At 34.8% G+C, this 21,703-nt stretch overlaps 1 protein-coding gene across 8 annotated transcripts in view; it reads right to left on the reverse strand.

Annotated features, from left to right (window-relative positions):
* Window positions 1-21,703, reverse strand: part of DCAF6 (DDB1 and CUL4 associated factor 6) — a 181,503-nt gene that overhangs the window by 77,610 nt on the left and 82,190 nt on the right. For all 8 annotated transcript variants that reach the window (XM_061399352.1, XM_061399359.1, XM_061399373.1 and 5 more), the window contains 5 exons: window positions 19,830-19,965; window positions 17,526-17,740; window positions 10,501-10,594; window positions 9,129-9,248; window positions 7,084-7,344 (listed from right to left, as the gene is read on the reverse strand). In XM_061399352.1, coding sequence (XP_061255336.1) covers window positions 7,084-7,344; window positions 9,129-9,248; window positions 10,501-10,594; window positions 17,526-17,740; window positions 19,830-19,965 — 826 coding nt within the window. The remainder of the gene's footprint in view (window positions 1-7,083; window positions 7,345-9,128; window positions 9,249-10,500; window positions 10,595-17,525; window positions 17,741-19,829; window positions 19,966-21,703) is intronic.

The raw sequence follows: 21,703 nt of genomic DNA on the forward strand, positions 1-21,703 counted from the left end.
ATTCTTGCCTGGAGAATCCCATGGACAGAGGAGCCTGGCGGGCTACAAACATGCCATGGGGTCGCAAAGAGTCAGAGACGACTGAGCAACTAAACAGAGCACAGCACAGCCCCGACGAAAGTCCATCTGGTTGTAACCTCCAGTCCTGCCTCTCTTCCAATATATACGTTCTGTTGTCCTGGATGCTGGATTATTTTTACATGTAGTTTGGTGGTACTTTATCTGCTTGCTATCACTCCCAACTTGCTCCTTTGTCCAAGTGATCCTTGGGTATTTTTCCTCCTAGAACAGAGGCAGGAAATAGATGGGTTCCAGGCTAGGTATTTACAACTGGCCTCATGTTTACATTTCTTGGGGCTAAAAAGATGGGCTTCAGGCTGGACACTTAAAACTAGACTCCTATTTGCATTTCCTGAGACAGGAGGTGGGTTAGATATTTACAACCAGCCTCCTGTAGAAACAGACATAACAACAGAAATTGGGTAAATAGCCTGACTTTGTCTCCTTGAGGATACTTTAGACAATAGCCATGGCAGAAACAGAGAAGGGCTAAACCCTGGTGAGGAAAAGATCAACAGATCGAGTATTATCTATCCTTGGGGCAAGAGAAACATTGAGCATGTTCAAAAAGGCTCCTCAGGGGTCAAAAGGAGGGGGTACCAACCCATAATGTGTGATGCCACAGGACACCCGCTGGCCTCTGGGCGGGAAATCATTTTGGAAAAAATTGTGCACGTGTGTTGGAGAGGGTCCTAAAGAAGGTCAGATGTGGAAAAAGAAACCAGGTAATTGGCCAAAGATACAGACCTGGAAGAACTGCTCTACATAAATGATTTAACTTCCTCTTTAGGAAATTAAATGTGCTCCTCCACATTAGGGAGGATCTCTCAGGGTGTGCGTCTCTGCCTTACTTCAATTTTAACTAAACCATTTCTCTGCCTGCTCTCTCACTTGTTGTGCTGTGTCTCTAATAATAAACTTTGTACCTGTTTTAACAGTTTTGCCTCCATGAGAAAGGCATTTTTCAATGGGGGCAAGAGCCAGGGAAAACTTGCTTCTAGCCAGGAGCCCTTGCTGGTCTGATGGTTAGGATTTCGGGTTTTCATCCAGGCTTTTTGTTGTTGTTGTTTAATCATTAAGTTGTATCCAACTCTTTTGTGTGTAGCCCGCCAGGCTCCTCCATCCATGGGATTTCCCAGGCAAGAATACTGGAGTGGGTTGCCATGACCTCCTCCAGGGGATCTTCCTGACCCAGGAATCAAGCCCGCGTCTCCTGCATTGAAGATGGATTATTTACCACTGAGTCACCAGGGAGGCCAGGCTACACACATCCAATTCCTGGGCGGGGAACTAAGATCTCACTTCATGTCACCATTCACTGCTATCTCAGAAATCAGAATTGGTCGTTCCTTTACTGATTTACAAGTTCCTCTGATCTCTTCTTTAGTTTCCCCAAAGTGTTCATTAACCTACTATTTCCAGTTTTTTCTACTCTCTAAATTGCATATATCTCATCTGACTAGACCCTGACCCTTTAAAGGAAACTGTACACTGGATTATCTGAGCTTTGAAAAGTTTGCTTTGCTATGCTATACTACACAGTTTTTACTTCCCCAGGAATTTTTCAACATAAAGATTCTGAATAGATCTAAATAAATGTCAAAACCTGAGCCAAGACAGAAATCTGTAAATAAGCAGGAATCCACACATAAGTCATAATGTACTATCATAAAAAAATTGAATTCTCATGGTCTGCTGCTGCTGCTGCTAAGTCGCGTCAGTCATGTCCGACTCTGTGCGACCCCACAGATGGCAGCCACCAGGCTCCCCCATCCCTGGAATTCTCCAGGCAAGAACACTGGAGTGGGCTGCCATTTCCTTCTCCAATGCATGAAAGTGAAAAGTGAAAGTGAAATCGCTCAGTCATGTCCGACTCTTAGCAGGGGTCCATTAATTAGAAACACATGGATCCTCTAGGTGACACACTTCTCAAGGTGAGCCCCCCACAAACTAAATTTTTTATGTACTGATATTCCTTACCCAATCCAAAGAAACCACCTTCTCTTTCTTAAATTAAAATAAGACCAAAGGAGGTAATTAAAGTATAACACATTGGAATGACTGTCTCATTTAACACTCACTCATTACAAGAAGCTCCTTATCATGGGAAAAAATTACAAACAACACACAAAGGCTTAGTTTGAGAAACAACTAAAACTGATGTCTGACAGGCATTATTGAGAAAGAAAAAAATATTTTGTAGTTACTTTGAAATATTTTTTATAAATAAAATTATGAAGATTTCATTTTAACCTTATATAATTTCAGCTCATATTCATATCTTTCTGGTCTTTATATAGGTAATCTAATAACCATATTTTCAAAAGCACCATCTTTTGTTAAATATTCAAGAAAAGACCATGAATAAGAATCATAATGTCTAATCAGATTCTGTGCTATGTATATAGAATGTAGTTTCAAATAGTCTATGTGAATAAAAATAAAATTCAAGAATACAAAGGGTGAAGAAATTCAAATTTTAAAAAGAGAGTGACCAACTGACTTCAAATTCCACTTGAGTATATTATCTTCCTAATTCAGCTACAAAACTCAAAGTCAATTCAGTGGCCCCCTCTAGATACATTATTCTTCAGGTATGCACTTTATATATTCATGTCACTGTGGCTCCATTTTTTCTTCTACCCGTATTTATTTTTACCTGTCCTGATTTCATCATGTACCAAAATGATCTTTTACAAGTATTTCCATAAGTTACCATAAAATATTTCTGGAACAAAGTAAGAAAAAAGTATCCAGTTTTATGTTGTCTGGAAAGCCAAGGGCAAATAATGAATCCAAAAACAATAAATAACTGGACATCTATTCACAGCATCTTCCCTGCTGCTGCTGCTAAGTCACTTCAGTCGAAGATATCATCAAATTTGTGAAGCTTACTGGAAACATCCAGAATGAATGAAATGGAACTGAAACTATAAAGACTATCAAATAGCTAAATATATCTTACATAGGTTATATCAGCTTAAAGGACTTAACAGTATCTTTAAGAGGCTTATGATAGATAAAATCTCTTGTCTTTATGAGAGCATATTCTAATGAGAAAATAGTCATAAACAAATCAATAAAAAATAAAATAATTACAAATTCTAGTAAGTGCTTTTCAGGAGATAAACAGGGCTATACAAGACATAATAAAATTTGGGGGAAGGAAGGAAAGGAAGATGAATCTAGCTATGAGAGTTATATAAGACCTCCCTTGGGTGACACTTGAGCTGAGAACTGAAAAAAAAAGGAAGAGCCAAGGGAAGAGCTTCTCAAGTACATAGATCAGTAAGTTTGTTACAAAGACTCAGAATCCAAAAGAAAGAGGCAGAAGAAAGCTTGACATATTCAAGGAACTGAACTGAAATCAGTATAGCTACAGTGTAATGATCATTAGGAAGACAGAGTATGGCATGAAATGAGGCTAGAAAGGCAAACAAGGCACCAGCCATAAAGATTCAGTTCTTTTTCCTCTTTTATTTATATTTATAAATGCAATCAAAAGTCTTTGAGGAGTTTGAGATGGCAAAGTTACATAATCTGATCTAATATTTTAAAATACTCATTTTGGCTGCTGCATGGACAATAAAGTATAAGGGAATAAGAGTACTGGGTTGGCCAAAAAGTTCATTCAGGTTTTTCCATAACTTCTTATGCAAAAAACATGAGAGAACTTTTTGGCCAATCCAGTAAGATGAAAAGAAGTAAAGGGTATCTTAGATATGGAGAAAACAGATGATGAATTGGGTGAGGGACATGAAGGAAAGCAAGGAATCAGTAACCCATAGTCTGTTAAAATAAGCAAATAAGCAGTAATTATAATTTACTAAGATATGAAATTATCAAGATTAAAGAGATCAGTGAGATAGGAAGGGTAGGAAGATAAATTATAGTTAGACATATTATACCCAAGATGTCCAAAGATAACCAAAACAAAGTGTTAAATAATCAGTTGGACACAGGAGTATGCAACTCAGGGTAGAAGATCAGATTGTCAGTATACATTTGGAGATATTAAATGCTCCAGGAATTGATATAATTTTATGAAGGACAGAGTGCATGTAGAGAACACAGCACAGGCTATGGGGTTCCACTAAAACATTGACAAATAATTATAGAATAAGAAATATCAACAATGGTTACTGAAAACCAGCCAGAGATGCTAATAAAAGTTAAATAGGCAAAAGTGGTATCACAGATGCCAAAAACAAAAGTGCTTCAAGAAAGAAGTGACAGACTGTGCTAAATACAACTGGGTTAAAAGAAAGAAGTATACTTTTGAGGCAAAATGGAAGTCACTAGTGACTTTGACAAAAAGTTTCAGTGAAAAGGGAAGTTAAAAGGCAGATTAGGGTTGGTAGGTAAATAAGTGGAACATGGTAAGAAAAAGGAGACAGTACATGTCAGCTACTCTTATGAAGAGTCTGATTATAAAAGGAGCAAAGACATGAGTCTAGAGGGGAATGTGGGACAATTAAGAGATTTTTTTTTAAGACAAGAGAATAATAGAGCATGTTTGAGGTGGAAAGGAAAAATTCAACAGAAAAGGTAATAATAAAGATGCAGGACAAGGAGCAAACTCCTTGAAAAGATGGAAAGAGATAGAAACTGCACTGGTTAGCTTCTGTTAGGAGCAGATACACTTCTTCCCACAATGTGACCACTTCTGTCATAGACAATGTGAGGACAGATGCTGGAAAGCTGAGAGATTCAAAAGTAGGAAAGTGAATGCTTTTTTCCCCCTACTATGAATGAAAGAAGGTTATCGGCTAGGGAGTAGGATGAGGACAAAGTGTAGTGCTGAAAGTCTGATAGACGTAAGGTGTGACAGTTGCAGACTGTTCTAACACAGTGCAGAGTGCCCAATGAAGTCTGTGGTCACATAATTCCTCACGAACATTCAGTGACTCAGTTGCAGACCAAGAGAAGGCAAATAATTTGGTTCAATGAGATGCAGTGCTGCCCAGCAAGTCCCCACATTCCCACTGGGCCTCTCCTTCACCCCAGCAAAAGTGACAGAAGAAAAGGAAGGGACAGAAATGAAAGATACAAACACTTAAAATAGATATTCACAGTAAAAGCAAGAAGCCTACGTTTTCATTTTTTCTATTTCTATGCAAGACAGTAATAGAATGACACTCCCTTCCAATATAGGCAATTCCTACTACCCAAAAACCCATCTGGACTTAGAACTGAATAAAAGATTGAGAAAAAAAAAAACACAACATAAACAGCATTAAGTCCTTATTGTTAAAATGCTAAGGCCTATTGTCAAAACAATCAGAGACATAATCTTTAGATGTTACATCTAACATCAAATCATTTTCCTCAGTAGCAATACTATCTTGGTAACATGGAAATATTTCCATTTTCCTTAGTTTAGTCAGCCAAAATTCTTTCCATAACCTACGTCAAAAGTCTTTATCTTTCTTTGAAAACTTATAGACAAAAGTGCTAAGTAATGTTCGATGTCATAGGATCATCACTAAAATGTTTTTTTCTCTTCAATGATTCAATGACTACAGTATCTAACACTTACATCAAATATTAAAAAGGATTTAATAATCTGAAATGCAGTACTAGAATGTGTTAACAATCTATGACAAAAAGGAAAAATGAAATTCCCTACGAAATAGTATACTCAGAAATGTGTTAAAGAAACAACTGCAATCAGTTAAGATTCAGTGGAACATGAAAATGAGATAGACAATCTTCTTGCTAAGCTGTGATCAAACTTACAATTGATCAGACTCTTTAAGATTATTCCCAAGAATGTTATCACTTTAAAAACTCTTATTTTTACCAATTTTACTTGTTTTCGAAAGCAAAATTTTAGCTGATTTTGTCCCAGCTTCCCAAACCCTCCAAATATGTTATTTTCCCATAACTTGAAATATTGTATATTTCAAGAATATACAGAGAATGTGGAAAACCCAATTGTATAGCTCATCTTTAGCTTATTTTTATAGGTAAATTTTACTCATCTATTATTTAATTGTCATATAACTGACTGGCTTTTATTCCCATAGAAACTGGAAATAAATTACCAAAACTGGGATATACTGATAAAAAACACCTCATATTTGGTGATCTGGTATCAAATTTCAGAGAAGCAAGAATAAACTTAAATAAAAATAAATAAATAAATAAAATTTTAAAAATAAATAAAAATAAAATCTGGCAGTTAGGAAAGCTGTTAGGAATTTTTCTTATAGGTTTTAGCTTAGGCCTCCCAGCTGTATCTTTAGTTGCTAATATTTTTATTATATATGAGTAAAATACTTCCTTAAAAATCCCAAAGAAAAATATGAATAAACATCTTACTGGTTATTATAATTACATGTATACAGTTCAAATGCCAAGTAAACTACAGACATATATGCTAGATTACTGATGTAAACAGTAGTACATTCCATGGAGAAGGGGTGTGTGAACATGAGGAATACTGAAAAGAAAATGCAATTTTAGTAGAATTTAGAAGTTGATTTTTTTTTTCATTAACATCAAATACCAAGAAGACAAGGATCTGTTAAAATTTTTTTCATGTAAATAAAGGAGAAATAATTCTTTTGGTAAATTGCATATATAGATGACAAAAGACCATATAAAATTCACCATAAAGAATGTATTGAAAGTATTTCATGATTTGAAGAAAAATCATAAAAAAATAAATAAATACAAAGCAACTAATAATAACCAGGGCTATATCTTCACTAAAGCCAACAATCATTAAGTCAATACATTAAACTGTGTCTAAACACTGTCTTCTGATACTTACATTTTATAAAGAATTGTCTTGGGTAAACTGCAGTTTCCTGCTACGTGATAAAATTCATGCAAGTGAGGCACACTTGAATTCTGTTTTTAAGTTACATATTCATATATTACATGTCATTTTGATCATTTTTTCCAGCAAGAATAAGTTGATATAATTCAGTTTCTTTCAAAATAACCCATTAAAAAGTTTTCATTATCAAAAATCATCAGAAGAATCACAGCCTATTTAAAGAATAACATCCTCACCAGACTGATGATGTGTACGGTGTCCAGATGCCTCAACAGGCTGCCTCTGTTCACTGTCTGGAGAAGACAGCAAAGAAGTAGAATGAGGGCTTTCTGTAGAAGATGATGCCAAATGACCCTGAGTTGACACAGTAGAGGATGTAGAAGGCTGAAGAAACTGTTCATCTGGAGTATCTACTTCCATTGCAGTTTCACCCACTTCCAAATCAGTACTTGATGGGACCGTAGGAAGAGTTGAAACATCTGACTGATTCGTCCCACCTTCAAAAAACACATTGTAATACAAATTGAAATACTAAATGCTTTCCAAAACTAACTCCTCTAAAGAGAGATGTTCAAGAAATATATGTGCACACACATACATAGAGAAATAGATAACTTCAGGATATCAAAAGCACCCACTGGTGGTTTGGTACCTTAATCAAACATGCTAATTAATAGGGGTAAAAAACCTACCTACGGCACACTCCTGTTAACAATAATCAACCTTCCAAGCAAAATGCTCAATATCGCAGCTTTACTTAGACAATGCTAAATAACAGCTTGCAAGATGCCTATTAACAGCTTGCAAGATGCCTATAAATAATGTCTTGTTCCTTAAGTTTGAAGATGATAATTCTGATTTAATAGATGGACAGGGAAACCTGGCATATGGCAGTCCACAGGGTCACAAAGAGTTGGTCATGACTTGGTGACTGAACAACAACAATGAAAGGATAAGGGACTTATATTAATATATTTCCACTCTGTAACATAATAGTATCCTTAGGAAAATATTTAATGAAAAATTTTATTAACAAGAGTAAAGCTAAATTAGGTCAGAATGGGATTAAGTTCCCAATTCCCACTTCACTGGCAGCACCGCTTTAGCCACTGAACAACATGATGCGATCATGATTTTAAAAGGCTTGAGTGTCTGCAATGTGCTGTGGCAGGCCTTGTGCTATCTGCAACAGAATAATTAAGAATACTCAATAAATGTTAAAAACTTCCCAGATTTTGCTTCAAATCCATATTATTAAAAGAAAGATACAGAATGAATTAATCAAGTTCATGTCTTAAAAGATGCTAATACAGAATATAAATTTTTTCCTTTAATTATCTTGATTTAAATATATCTTAGTTTAAATTTAAGCACAAATGTGATAACCCTTAAGCAAATCCATAGTCTAAGAAATTTTTTTAAGTTTATATATGCAGAATTTAACAAGAACCATTTTTTTTCTAATTTTATTTTATTTTTAAATTTTACATAATTGTATTAGTTTTGCCAAATATCAAAATGAATCCGCCACAGGTATACACGTGTTCCCCATCCTGAACCCTCCTCCCTCCTCCCTCCCCATACCATCCCTCTGGGTCGTCCCAGTGCACTAGCCCCAAGCATCCAGTATCGTGCATCGAACCTGGACTGGCAACTCGTTTCTTACATGATATTTTACATGTTTCAATGCCATTCTCCCAAATCTTCCCACCCTCTCCCTCTCCCACAGAGTCCATAAAACTGTTCTATACAGAACCATTTTTAAATGAAATTTAATAGAAATTTTCATTTTGGGACTTAAAGCAAGTAGGAATTAACTTTCATATTCCTGACTTTTGACAGAGATAGGTAACTTATCAAAGACCATAAAGCTGGAAAGTAGTAAACCAAAATATGAAAATAGGTCAGCTAATGCCAGAAATAGCAATTAATAACCATTGTATATAAATAACCAAAAGAAGAAACTATTCAATTACATAATACTTATCCACAGAGTTTAACCTACATCCACTCTCAGAATACATACAAATGGACTTACAAGGCAGAATATCAGATTCTCTTACTTTATTTGAGAAAAGCAAACAATGAGGGCTATGTCAAGAGGAACCTAAACGAACAATTATACCCAACACCCTTTGTCCTCTACTGTTCCACACAATACAGTAAGAACTTTATGATCACTAAGGATATAAAATATGGTATACATTAGATAATATAAAACTGACTTCAAAAAATAGTTTTTGCAAGCTTTCTGGTAGCTTTAATTAATAATGAAAATTACCTCTGGGTCGAGATCTTCCTCGTCCTCTATTGCTTTGTGCAACTTCGCTTGCTTCTTCAAACCACCTTGATAACATGTCAGACATTCTCTGCATCAATGACACATTGGGACTTTGCTCTCCTATGATAACAAAACAGGTCTTATCAGTGAACTTAGTTCTTTCATTAATGTAAAAACCTATATTTGAAGGCCTTTAAAGTGAAAGCAATTAAAAATCAAATTGCTTAAATAAATTATATGAATGCATATGTAAAGCTACTAGGGCTATCATCACATTTTATAGTAAATGTATATATGAATCACTCTCATCTGTATTTTGAGTTCCTCCTACATCTTTGCCAATCCTTAGTTACTTCCACAGTCCCACCCTTACCCCAACCCACATCTTTAGGCCTAAGAGTACACAGATAGGAAGAGCTCATGAATTTTAAGTTGAACAGATTAAAAACAAAGTATGACCTCTCTCTTAAATTTCCCTAAACTGAAGGTTTGCCCTCTCACTTAAATTCCCTTAAACTGAATTTATATTCATCATCATTTACTGCAAATTACATATAGTTGAAATTAACTGAAACCAGAAAATATTTTATCTTTTCCCTCCCCTCTTTTCTTCCTTCAAATATTTGAGTAGTCCCAAGGGCATTTTCAAATTTACTATCCCATCAAATTGAAACTGTGATAATTCTATTCTACAATAATATAATTTAAAATAAAAGCTGTTTTTGTATTTTCTATGAAAATAGAATTTATTCTATGCTTTATTACCTTTATATAATGTAGCTTTATATTTTAAAATATGATGTCAAATAATACAAACACTAATATATTGGAAAATATGCTTTTGATCTTAAAAGATTTCAGAAATTAGAATAAGACCCATTTATTATATAAAATCACAAACATTACTTTTATTTTAAATGTGCCATCTTAACACTCCCAAAGAGTAGTTTCTAATGCCTATCAAAGGCATCTGATAGGAGGGGAAAAAAAATTTTTTTATGTGCTCTTATAAAACTCTCAGATTGGAAACTGGGAGTTTTCAATTCTCTCTATAGCAAATACAAAGGCAAAAATTATAAAGTTTGATAATACCCAATCTTGCTGTGGCAAAAAATGTATTCTTAGACTTTCAGTGGGAATGCAAAATAGTATATACTTTTCAGAGGGTAATTTGATAACTATCAATATTAAAATCCACTTATCCAGTGACCCACACATTCCACTTTTAGGATTTCATCCTAAGACACACTTGCACAAGTTCATGTACAAAGATATATGTACAAAGATGTTTGTTACAATATCACTTATAAAGTGAAAAAATGCAAACAAGCTAAAATATTAATTTTTAAAAAGCTGACCAAAGTATAGTTACCATCTCGTTCTCGTTCACTCTCAGGCCTTGCTCGGGGTCCAGTATCTGACCAATCACCACGAAGTCTCAAACGTTTAACTGGAGGCTGTCGTAACTAAAAGATGAGAAGAAAACTCATTTGCTGAATTCTTAAAGCACGCTGTAAGTCTAATAGATTCTTCCCATTTTTTTTTTTTTTACTTTATTTATTGAGATGCTAAATCAAAATACGGGGCTTCCCTGGTGGCTCGGTGGTAAATAATCCACCTGCCAACGCATGAGACATGGTTCAATCCCTGGATTGAGAAGATCCCATGGAGAAGGAAATGGCAACCCACTTCAGTATTTTTGCCTCAGAAATCCCATGGACAGAGGAGCCTGGCAGGGTATAGTCCAAGGGGTTAAAATAGAATTGGACATGACTTAGTGACTAAACAACAACAAAAAGTCAAAGTATGAAAGACAGCCATAAATATCCATTGATGTTGACAGCCTATACTTAGTATCTTCAACCTAAAGACTGAATGTAACTTTAAAATCGTGTAAATGTGATATCAAATCCCATCATCTTTCAACTGACAAGGGAAAAGTTATCTAACTGCATTAAGCCTAAGTTTTCTATTATGATGATAAATATAGTGTAAGTAAAATAGCTACACACCTAATTGGCAATAGGAGTAACCATTATTTTATTATTATTACTGACAATACGCCCTCTGGTTCTCCCCCCAGCATCTATTCCAACCTCCATTACTCACCTCAGTGTCTTTACTCTACCTTGTTGTTCTCATTCTCAGCTACTAACTTTTCCTACTACTTCAGAAAAAAATAAAGTCAGTTCTATAGAAATGATATCAATTTCCTCAATTTCATTCCATAAACTTATCTATATCTACTTTTTAATTTCTTCCAATCTTTCTCAGGAAATGGATCATTTGTTTCAAGCCTTATCTCTATTTGTGCTTTTTATTTCATTCCTTGAATAATTATTCTATTTCTATACCTACATTCCTCTCTTCTTTCTTGATTCTTCCTCACAATGTACTAAAGGTTCCTATCATTTCTAATAAGTAAAACACTGCCATTCCCTATTTCTATTCAGCATTTATTCTTTTCTCATGCTTTCTGAAGCTTTACTGTCAAGCTTCTTTTAAAAAGTCTGTATTCATTCTATTTTTATCTACCACTCTTCACTCAATTCACTGAAGTCAACTCATTTTTCCACTGAATTCTCACCCATATCACCAGTGAATGATCAATTGCTAAGTTCCATGATCAATGATAAAATGATCAAAAATCAATTTCCAATTTGAATGGCACCTTTTAGAGATTCTATTTGATGTTGATGGTATCTGACACTCTTAATCACTCCCTTTAACTTTCACATTTTTAACATCTTTTTATTGATGTATAATTTACATACCATAATATTTACCCTTTTTAAAATATTTATCCTTTTAAAGCAGACAAATCAGTAGTATATATTCACAAAAGCTATGCAGATACTTGTATCTCACTAATCCAGATCATTTTCATCACTCGCCACTTGCCCCTCAACTCACCTCCTGACAATCACTCATCTACTCTGTCTCTATGGATATGCTTATTCTGGACACATCATGGAAGTGTAATAATATAATATGTGGTCATCGTGTATTACTTCTTTCACTTAGCACAGTATTTTTCAAGGTGCATCCACACTGCAGCATGTATCAGTACTTCATCGCTACTTTTATGGCTCAATAATATTCTACTTTTTAAATATACCACATTTTGTTTATTCATTCATCAGCTGATACAAACTGAGCTCTTTCCACTTTTTGGCTATTGTAACTAATGCTGCTATGAACATACACGCAAGTTTTTATGGGGACATGTTTTCGATTTTCTTGGGTATATAATCTAGCATGGAATTGCCAAATCATATGATAGCTTCCATGTTTAAATTTTGAGGAACTGCCAAGCTGTTTTCCAAGGCACCTGTGCTATTTCATATTCCTACCAGTAATGTATGAGGGCTCTGATTTCTCCACATTTTCATGAACACTTACACTTGTCACTGGCTTTTTTAGTCAATCTAGTAAGCATGAAGTGGTACCCCACTGTGGCTTTGATCAGTGATGTTAAACATCTCCATATGTGCTTAATGGCCATTTGTATATCTTTTTTGGAGAAACGTCTATTCAAATTCTTTATCAATTTTTAATTAAGATATTTATCTTTTTATTGTTGAGTAACAAGTGTTCTTTATATAACATATTCTGGATATTAGATTCTAAATCATAAACTAGATGTATGATTTGCAAATATTTTCTCCAGTGTTGTGGGTCACTCCCTTATATTTTAACATAACATTCACTTTTTCCTCCGCACAATTTAGCAAGTTTTGATAGAAATTTAGTGATAGCTTAGTGGTAAATTTTCTACTTTCTCCTGGAAATGATACTGAGCAACAAGGAGAACGGGAGTGGGGTGGGGTAGTGGGGAAATGGGGGACTTTCCATTCTCAGCAAAGGAAACAGAAACCCCTCTAAAATATTCCATATTATATATAAGTATGGTTAAAAGCAACTGAGAATAACAAAACCTGCAGAGGAAGTCACAAGTGTGAAAAGGAAAAATTAGAAGATGCCTAGTGTGGTAGTTGTTTAAATGTCAGACAAATAATCATTTCCAGAGAGAGCCTCACCCTGTATAAAAACTGTACTTAGAATAATAAACTAGAGCTCTGTTCCATGGTTACAAGAGAGAAATTTCTATTATACAGGCAAAGAACTGATGCTATAGTCTCAGCAAGTATATCTGGAACAAGATCTTCAAGTTAAAAACAGTCTCAAGTTTGATTTTTTGAGATATGCGAAATAATCTACAGTCCTGAAAATGGTACAGTCAGTCATTCCATAAAAAACCCTGAAAATGATATTCAGTCAGTAATTCCATAAAAAATTTTTCAGCACCTTTTATGTGTCAGCCACTACACTTCGTATCAGGGCAAGATCAACAGACAAAACATAGAAAAATTCTCAATGTAACAGAGTTTACAAAATACATGAAATTAAACAAGTAAAATATACAGAGAAAGTCGTGTTATACAATAAAATTAGGTAGAAAAGGGAGATAGGTAGTACCAGAGAATTAAGGGATACAATTCTAAATAATGTGGTATGCTAGGGTCTAACGGAGAAAAAAAACAAGCGCAAAGCACTGTAAGAGGTAAAGGAAGAAGAAATCCAGATAATCTGGAGGAGGTCATTTCAGGCAAAGTAAATGCAAAAACTGTAAGGCAGAAGCACACTTAGCCTGCCTGAGTAAATAAGTAACTGGATGTGGCTAGAGCGGAGCAAACAAAGCAGAGAGCCGTAGAAGTGACAAGAACCAGGTAACACGAGATCTTGAAGCCACTGTACGGACCTCAATTTTGAGTGAGGTGGTGAGCCATTGTGGAGTGTGAATCAGAACAGTGGCATCATTTGACCTATGTCTTAAAAGATTACTTTGGCTACTGTGTAGCTAAAGGATTGGAGAGGGTGGTATGAAAGCAGGGACCTAGTAAGAAAGCTATCATAATAATCCAGGAGAGGTGCTGATGCCTTGGATCAGTGTTAGTGGTAGAATGGGAAGTAATACTAACACATTTTAGTTACAGGTTCCCCCTGCTATCTGAAAGCAGAATGCTCGTATGAAACCCTTCATAAGTCAAAGTGGAGTAACACAAAGAAGCAATTACGTTAAGACACATCTTGCTAACTGATGCACAAAATAAATCAAGATAAGGCACAGATGTTTACAGACACAACTCAATACTCAAGAGCTTAATGCTGAGATATAAACACAATTCAAAGCCAGGGCAGCTTGACATTGAAATGCCAAGTGTAGCTCCCTGGGAAGGAGTGTGGTGGCACCAAGCGCCACTCAGGGTGCACACTGCAACAATCAATAGGCGCTGTTTCCACTTTTCACCTTTCTTTTCTGTAAAAGTGAAAATCCTCTTTGGATGTTTAAGTCAGTGAAATCAAGTACTGATGCAGGTCTTCAGTAAAAGCAAAGCAATATAGAAGCAAACTTTCAAAAAGCTGGGGACACCTGTAAAACTTTTAGGAATACATCAAGAGGACCAGGAGAAAATGAGAGATGGGATTCAACAAAGCAGTCCAATAATGTGCTAAGTAGGTGGGGAAAAAAATGTCAAAAAGATATGAGAGAAAAAAAGAAAAGACAATAGAAAGAAAAAAAGGAATACCAAAATAAAAGAAAATGAGAAGTGGAAAAAAATCTGAATAAGACAAAAGAATATGGTAAATAAAGAAGGGGAACATGAACCCCCTGGTGGTCCGGTGCCTTGGATGCCATGCTTTCACTGTGAGAGCCAGGATTCAGTCCCTGGTGGGGAACTGAGACCCCACATGCTGTGCAACATGGCCAAAAAAAGGGAGCAGGAGCAAAGGGGAAATTATTAGAGGATATAGGAAATAATCCTGGAGAAGGAAAAGGCTACCCACTATAGTATTCTGGCCTGGAGAATTCCATGGACTGTATTCCACGGGATTACAAAGAGTTGGACACGACATGACTGAGCAACTTTCATTCACTCCAAGGAAATAATATAGAAAAGAGACCCCTACGAATTACATAAAAATATGAAAACACAAGAAAAAAATCATACATTAAACTTGTATTCATACTTTAAAAACCTGCTCAACACTTTTCTTATTCTCCCAATTAAAAACAATTATTTTCTTTGGTCTACTTATATGGAACAATTCTTATATATAATTATGTTATTTTAACTTTCACACATTTATTTATAAATCTTACTCTTTTATCTATTTATTTGCAAACTCATGAATGACAGGTCATATCTTTGTCACAGTCAGCCTTGATTTTCTCAAGTTTAGTAGATAGTACTACTGCTGCTGCTGCTAAGTCGCTTCAATCGTGTCCAACTCTGTGCGACCCCAGAGATGGCAGCCCACCAGGCTCTGCCGTCCCTGGGATTCTCCAGGCAAGAACACTGGAGTGGGTTGCCATTTCCTTCTCCAGTAGATAGTACAGTAGATACCAAATAACTATTTGGTGAGCTGAGAAGAGCTTGTCTGAACATTACTACAAAGAATTTAACATAAAACACTGAAAGAAAAGATAGTTATATTAAGAGGAAGACAGTTTATTAATTTCTTTTCCTAGACAGACCTGTAAATTGTTTCATTACAATAAGCATAATTTTTATACCTTTAATCCATTTTCAGAATTATTTTTCTTAATTCAGTTAATTCAACAAAGAACACTGAGAAAAACATGTTAAAAAAAAACAACTGCTCATGACTCAGCCTCATTCACTCTGATTATATAAACATCCTTTGGCTAAGTTTTCTATGGCATAAAAGCTAGTTGGCTTGCTTAAAATGTTTCTGCATTTCCCACTCTTTCATTATGTAACAATGCTCACAAAGTTTGACTGTAACATTACTAAAGCTCATTCTTTCAAGAGGAAATTACATAGTAACAACAGACTTTAGGTTTTCAATCAGACCTCTAATCTCAAAACTAGCTTTCATTAGCAACATACTCTCTTCACAAATTTCTTAATTCAGTTAAATATAGTGCCACATGTAATCTTGATTTTTTTTTAAATTTTATAACCCTATCAAACTGCAAATGTAAGAACTGGATTTAATTTTGCATCTCATAGGAATTACAAAATCATTGTTGTTCTTTAGTACCTTTAAAATGTATTTATTAGTTAGAGGTGAACCAATACTTAACAGTCACTGATAATTAATAAAAAGCAACGGTTTACTTCAAAAGACGTTAACAATCCAAAGAATAGAATGGTTAAACACAGGACATGTTAAAAAAAAAAAAAAAAAAAAAAAAACCCAAAGTGAAAAACACAAGGCGAAAGAAGCTTAAGAGGCAAACGTTATTCTACTGCTGTGTACTGTCAATGACATATTATTTCTGGTTTCTGCTTTTCCCTGGGTTCGATCCCTGGGTTGGGAAGATCCCCTGGAGAAGGAAATGGCAACCCACTCCAGTACTCTTGCCTGGAAAATTCCATGGACTGAGGAGCCTGGTAGACTACAGTCCATGGGGACACAAAGAGTCTGACGCAACTGAGCAACTTCACTTTCACTTTTCTGCTTTTCCTAAGAAAATGACTGATAATTTTAAAGTCATTTTAGGAACAATAATTCTTTCACCTATCTTTCAAAACATAATATATATGTATCTAGAAATTGATGAAGAAAAGGGTATCTATAGATACCAGTTCAGTTCAGTTCAGTCACTCAGTTGTGTCCAACTCTTTGCAACCCCATGGACTGCAGCATGCCAGGCTTCCCTGTCCATGACCAAATCTCAGAGCATGCTAGATATAGGTATGTATATAGATAGATAGATACATACATACATACATATATATATATATATATATAAAATGTACTGTATCAACTTCCAAAGCACTAAATGTTTACATACACCTACCAATAGGAGTTTCACCTATTACCATTTATTATTCATATATAGACAGCAAGCTCCTCCTCTACTGATTCTGTATATGTGTTGTGCTGTGTGCAAATGTCACTAGCTCATAACTGTGACCAAGGCAGAATCAGAAGAGAGGAAGGACCACTATCCACCTGTGAACAGTAAATATTTTTGCATGAAATAAACAGTAAGTCTCTTGGAAGCTTATACATCACATTTTTTTAATTTTAATTACCTTTTCTGCAACTGTCAGAACTGGTACTATTTCTTGGTGCTGCTATACATCCATAAACTTGGAGAAACATTTTGCTATTAGACATTTACTCTTTTAAAATATTATACAATACTTTCATCGGGTACCTTTTCCTTATTTATTACTCCCATTCTTTCACGCATGTTTCACGTCTTTGCTCCACAGACTGTAAATGCCGTGAAAGCTCACTCTATTTTTTGAAGCCCTTAAGGCTTCAAATTTAGGAGTTACTGAATTAATGCCCCAAGAGTTAGTGAATTAATGTTTTCTGAATCAAATAAAAGAACATAGCTCTGAGTAAATTTACCTCTTCTCTTCTCTCTTCTGCAGAAGGAGTTTTAAGTTCTCGTGCTGTATCATCTTTTGGGTCAAAAAGATATATATAATCTGAAGAATAACTAACAAGAATCTCTTGACCATCTTCACTGTAACACAGAGATGTCACCCTGCATGACTTATTATTAAGATGGGAAGGGATAAAACGAGCAACCATTCCAGTAGTTCCTCGGCCTGCGTAATTCCCTAATAAGAAAAAAGAAATTGTTTAAAATTCATAATGTTTTTCAAGAAAAACACTTTAAAAACTCATCTGAATTATAAGATATGTATTTAATGTAGCAAAGTAAATCCAAGCTATCATATTCTATTTCTGGAAAATACTCTGTAATCAATAGTCAGATTTTGTAACAAAATGAAAAAGAATACATCATAAAGTTTATATTATCTTCCAAAAAGAATTCATGATTTTCTAGAATTCCAGATTAAGTCAATGTGGTTTTTTCCCCAAAATATTAGCTATTTAATCATTTAAAATGATCTATAATTAGAGTCATACTAAATCATCTCTTAAAATTCTCCAAATTAAGATAATATAATTTTCATAAGGTAAATCAGAAAGTTGACATTTACTAATATACTAGATAAAACAGTATAGTATCTGTTTAATAAGACTTATCTTTTACTTTATATCACTAAAAGATTTTTTATTGGTGTGAAATTCTCCTCATAAAATAACAGAGTGGGAACATTACTTTAATTTTAATTAATTTTGACAGTCATCAATATAATGCAATATGACAGGGAGAGTTACAATTGGCACTTGGTGCTTTCCAGGCCCAAACATGCTAAATTTCCACAAAGCTGCATTATCTTGCACTCTGAGGTTTTGCCTTGCCCAAAACAGCAATCACGTCTCATCCACTGAGATATGATAGTTGGGCCTACAGTTTCATATTATATTACTACCGTTCCCATTAAATATGCATATTCAAATAGATAAGACTTCTCAATCACAGTGCAAAAAATGAAAAAAGATCCCATCTGGTTTTCCCATTTCAATAGTGTATGTCCATTTTCACTGGACATAAACTAACATTGAGATAAACACTGTTAATTTATGATCAAGTCCACTTTTATTTTTATTTATAAATCTTTATATATACATGGGGTGTGTATGTGTGTGTGAGAGAGAGAGGAAATCTTGACATTCCTTGGTAGAAAATCTTGACCTTCCTAACAGAAGTTGGCTCTGAAGTGAATATTTGAGAAGTGGTTTGATCTCAAAGCAAATAAGGAACAAATAAGAGTTTAAGGCAAATTCAAATTCAGTACTGCAGCACCATTTACAGTACTTTAAATAGGCTACATGAGATGATTAGATAGCATTACCGACTCAATGGACATGAGTTTGCGCAAATGCCAGGAGATGGTGGAGGGCAGAGAAGCCTGCTGTGCTGCAGTCCCTGGGGTCAAAAAGAGTTGGACAGGACTTAGCAACTGAACAGTAAGAAGGCAGGCTATGAAATAGGCATGAACATATGATATACATTAATACACACACAAGTCACTGTTCTTTCCTAAACTTTTCTCCCCACCACGCTTACTATTGAAAAGATGGCAAGGAGAAATCAGGAGAGCTAAATGTTGTGGGCTGAAGTGTGTCCCCTAAAAATTTCATGTATACCAAGAACCACAGAATGTGATCTTATTTAGAAATAAGGTGTAATAATTTAGAAATAAGATGTAATAATTATCAAGATGAGGTCACAGTGGATTACAATGGACCTTAAATACAACTTAACTAGTGTCCTTATGAGGGGGAAATGTAGACAGACATACACACAGGAGAGAATGGTATGTCAAGACGGAAGCAGAAATTCGACTGATACATTCAAAAGCCAAGGGATGCTAAAGATTGTCAGCAACCTCCAGAACATAAGAAAAAAGCAGGCAAAACATTCTTCCAGACAGCCTCCAACAGAAAACCACCCTGCAACACCTTGATTTCAGACATTAAGCCTCTAAATATGTGAGAGAATAAATTTGTTATTTTAAGTCATCCAATTTATAATAATTTGTTACAACAGCTCCAGGAAACTAATACATGTAGTGCTACAACATTCTAAAGTGATAAACTGCAAAAGTATCACCTTGATGGGGTCATAAAAACTTGGTGAAATGCTATTTTTTATAATAATCCATAGTATTTAAATAAATTCTATATACTGAATTTTATGTCAAACTAAAGAAATTTTAAAATCATAACAGGTCAAAAAGATTCATCCCTTGAACTGATACAGTCTCATATTTTCTCTAATATATGTTCTTTTACCTGTAGCTCTTGTGCCCAGCATTCGCCGATCATATATACGTACTGAGCTATCAGAACAACCAACAGCAAGATAATATGGTATTGGTGGACAAATAGCTACTGATGTGGCAGCACGTCGGCAGTTAATTAAAATATCCTACAAAAGATAAAAGAACATCAGTTACACAAGTTGTACAACAGATAATAATCTACTTAAAACATTTTCCCTTCAATTAGAAGAAAATCTTTCTCAGAAATCCTAATTCAGCTGGTATGACAATGAAGCAGAAAAAATATGCTTCCTAAAACATGCTTCCTAAATATTCCCATACTCAAGAATAAAATGAACATTATCTTTAAAAATACTAAAAAATGCAAATATTTCCTATGCAATATGTCATTACATTAATATCATTAAAAATGCCTGCTATTATTGGTCCACTGGACAGTAAAGATGGAGGTATAATCCACCTTTGTCTATGATAAGTATATTGATTATATTATATGGTACTCATGATATCTTAATTTTAATTAGTTATTAAAATATAACAAAAGTATCATGACCTGATTTTTAAAAACCAGGACCTTATAAAACCATCCTCCTCCTTACCAGTTCAAAATCAAAGTACGTACACACATATATACAAACTATGTCTGAGACAGGCTTTATGATAATGTCACTACTTCTCTCTACACAAGCATTAGAAAATGTAAGGGCTATCATCCCCAAAATATAGTCTTAAGATATTCTGTTAATATACTCTTTTGTCCATAAGCTAATCCCTCACTCCTCTCAGAAAAGCCAAGTGTTTTAGTTACATTTATGCTGTTTTACACATTTAATTATTGACCTCAGAACTTTATTCCTATCACAAAGAACTTGTTCATCAAATTCCATTCATCATTCTAAATTTTTAGTACTTAAGAATTACCCTACTTACCTGCTTTCTTTATACTCTATCTGTTCACTTTACATATAAAGACTTCAGAAGTATTACTGAGGAAAAATACAACAGTATCTTACTGTTGCTGTTTTAGTCACTAAGTAGTATCTGACTCTTTTGCCATCCCATGGACTGTAGCCCACCAAGCTCCTCTGTCCATGAGATTTCCCAGGCAAGAATACGGGAATGAGTTACCATTTCCTTCTCCAGGGGATCTTCCTGACCCAGGGATCGAACTCACATTTCCACCTATTGTCAGGTGGATTCTTTACCACTGAGCCACCAGGGAAGCCCTTATTAGTTTTATTTATTCTTTCATTTTACAACAAAGTTTCTGATTATAAAAGCAAAATTAAATCCAACTACACTGTACAATACTACTTAAAAGAATCTGACTTAACAAATTTTAGGACTTATTATTTAACAAAAAACAGGCATACCAAATGCCCCTCATAAACAACCGGCTATTTCAAACTTATTTCAGCCTTCAGTTCAACACTCCTAGTTGTATATGTGTACACATATACAACACAAAAACTAACAAAAATTTTTTATTTCTATTTTTTTCTTTTTCTTCTCTGTTTTGAAGTATAAAATAATCTCTTCTCCTAAGGCATGTTAACAACAACAACTAGTTTCATTAGCGAACACTCAAGCTGATTATGCAACCCACTCCAGGATTCTTGCCTGGAAAATCCCATGGACAGAGGATCCTGGAGGGAGGGCTACAGTCCACAGGGTCACAGAGTCAGACACGACTGAGTGCCTAACACTAACAACCTGGTTACTAGTCATCTTTTTTCTTTTTGGTAACTGTCAAGAAAAATGTATTTAGAGTACTTTAAAAAATTTTTTTAATTGGAAGATAATTGTTTTACAATATTGTATTGGTTTCTGCCATACATCTTAGCCATAGGCTGGCAGTATTTTCTTATTTCATTTACAACTCCA

The sequence above is a fragment of the Bos javanicus genome, chromosome 3 (assembly GCF_032452875.1).
Source record: "Bos javanicus breed banteng chromosome 3, ARS-OSU_banteng_1.0, whole genome shotgun sequence".
Taxonomy (NCBI): domain Eukaryota; kingdom Metazoa; phylum Chordata; class Mammalia; order Artiodactyla; family Bovidae; genus Bos; species Bos javanicus.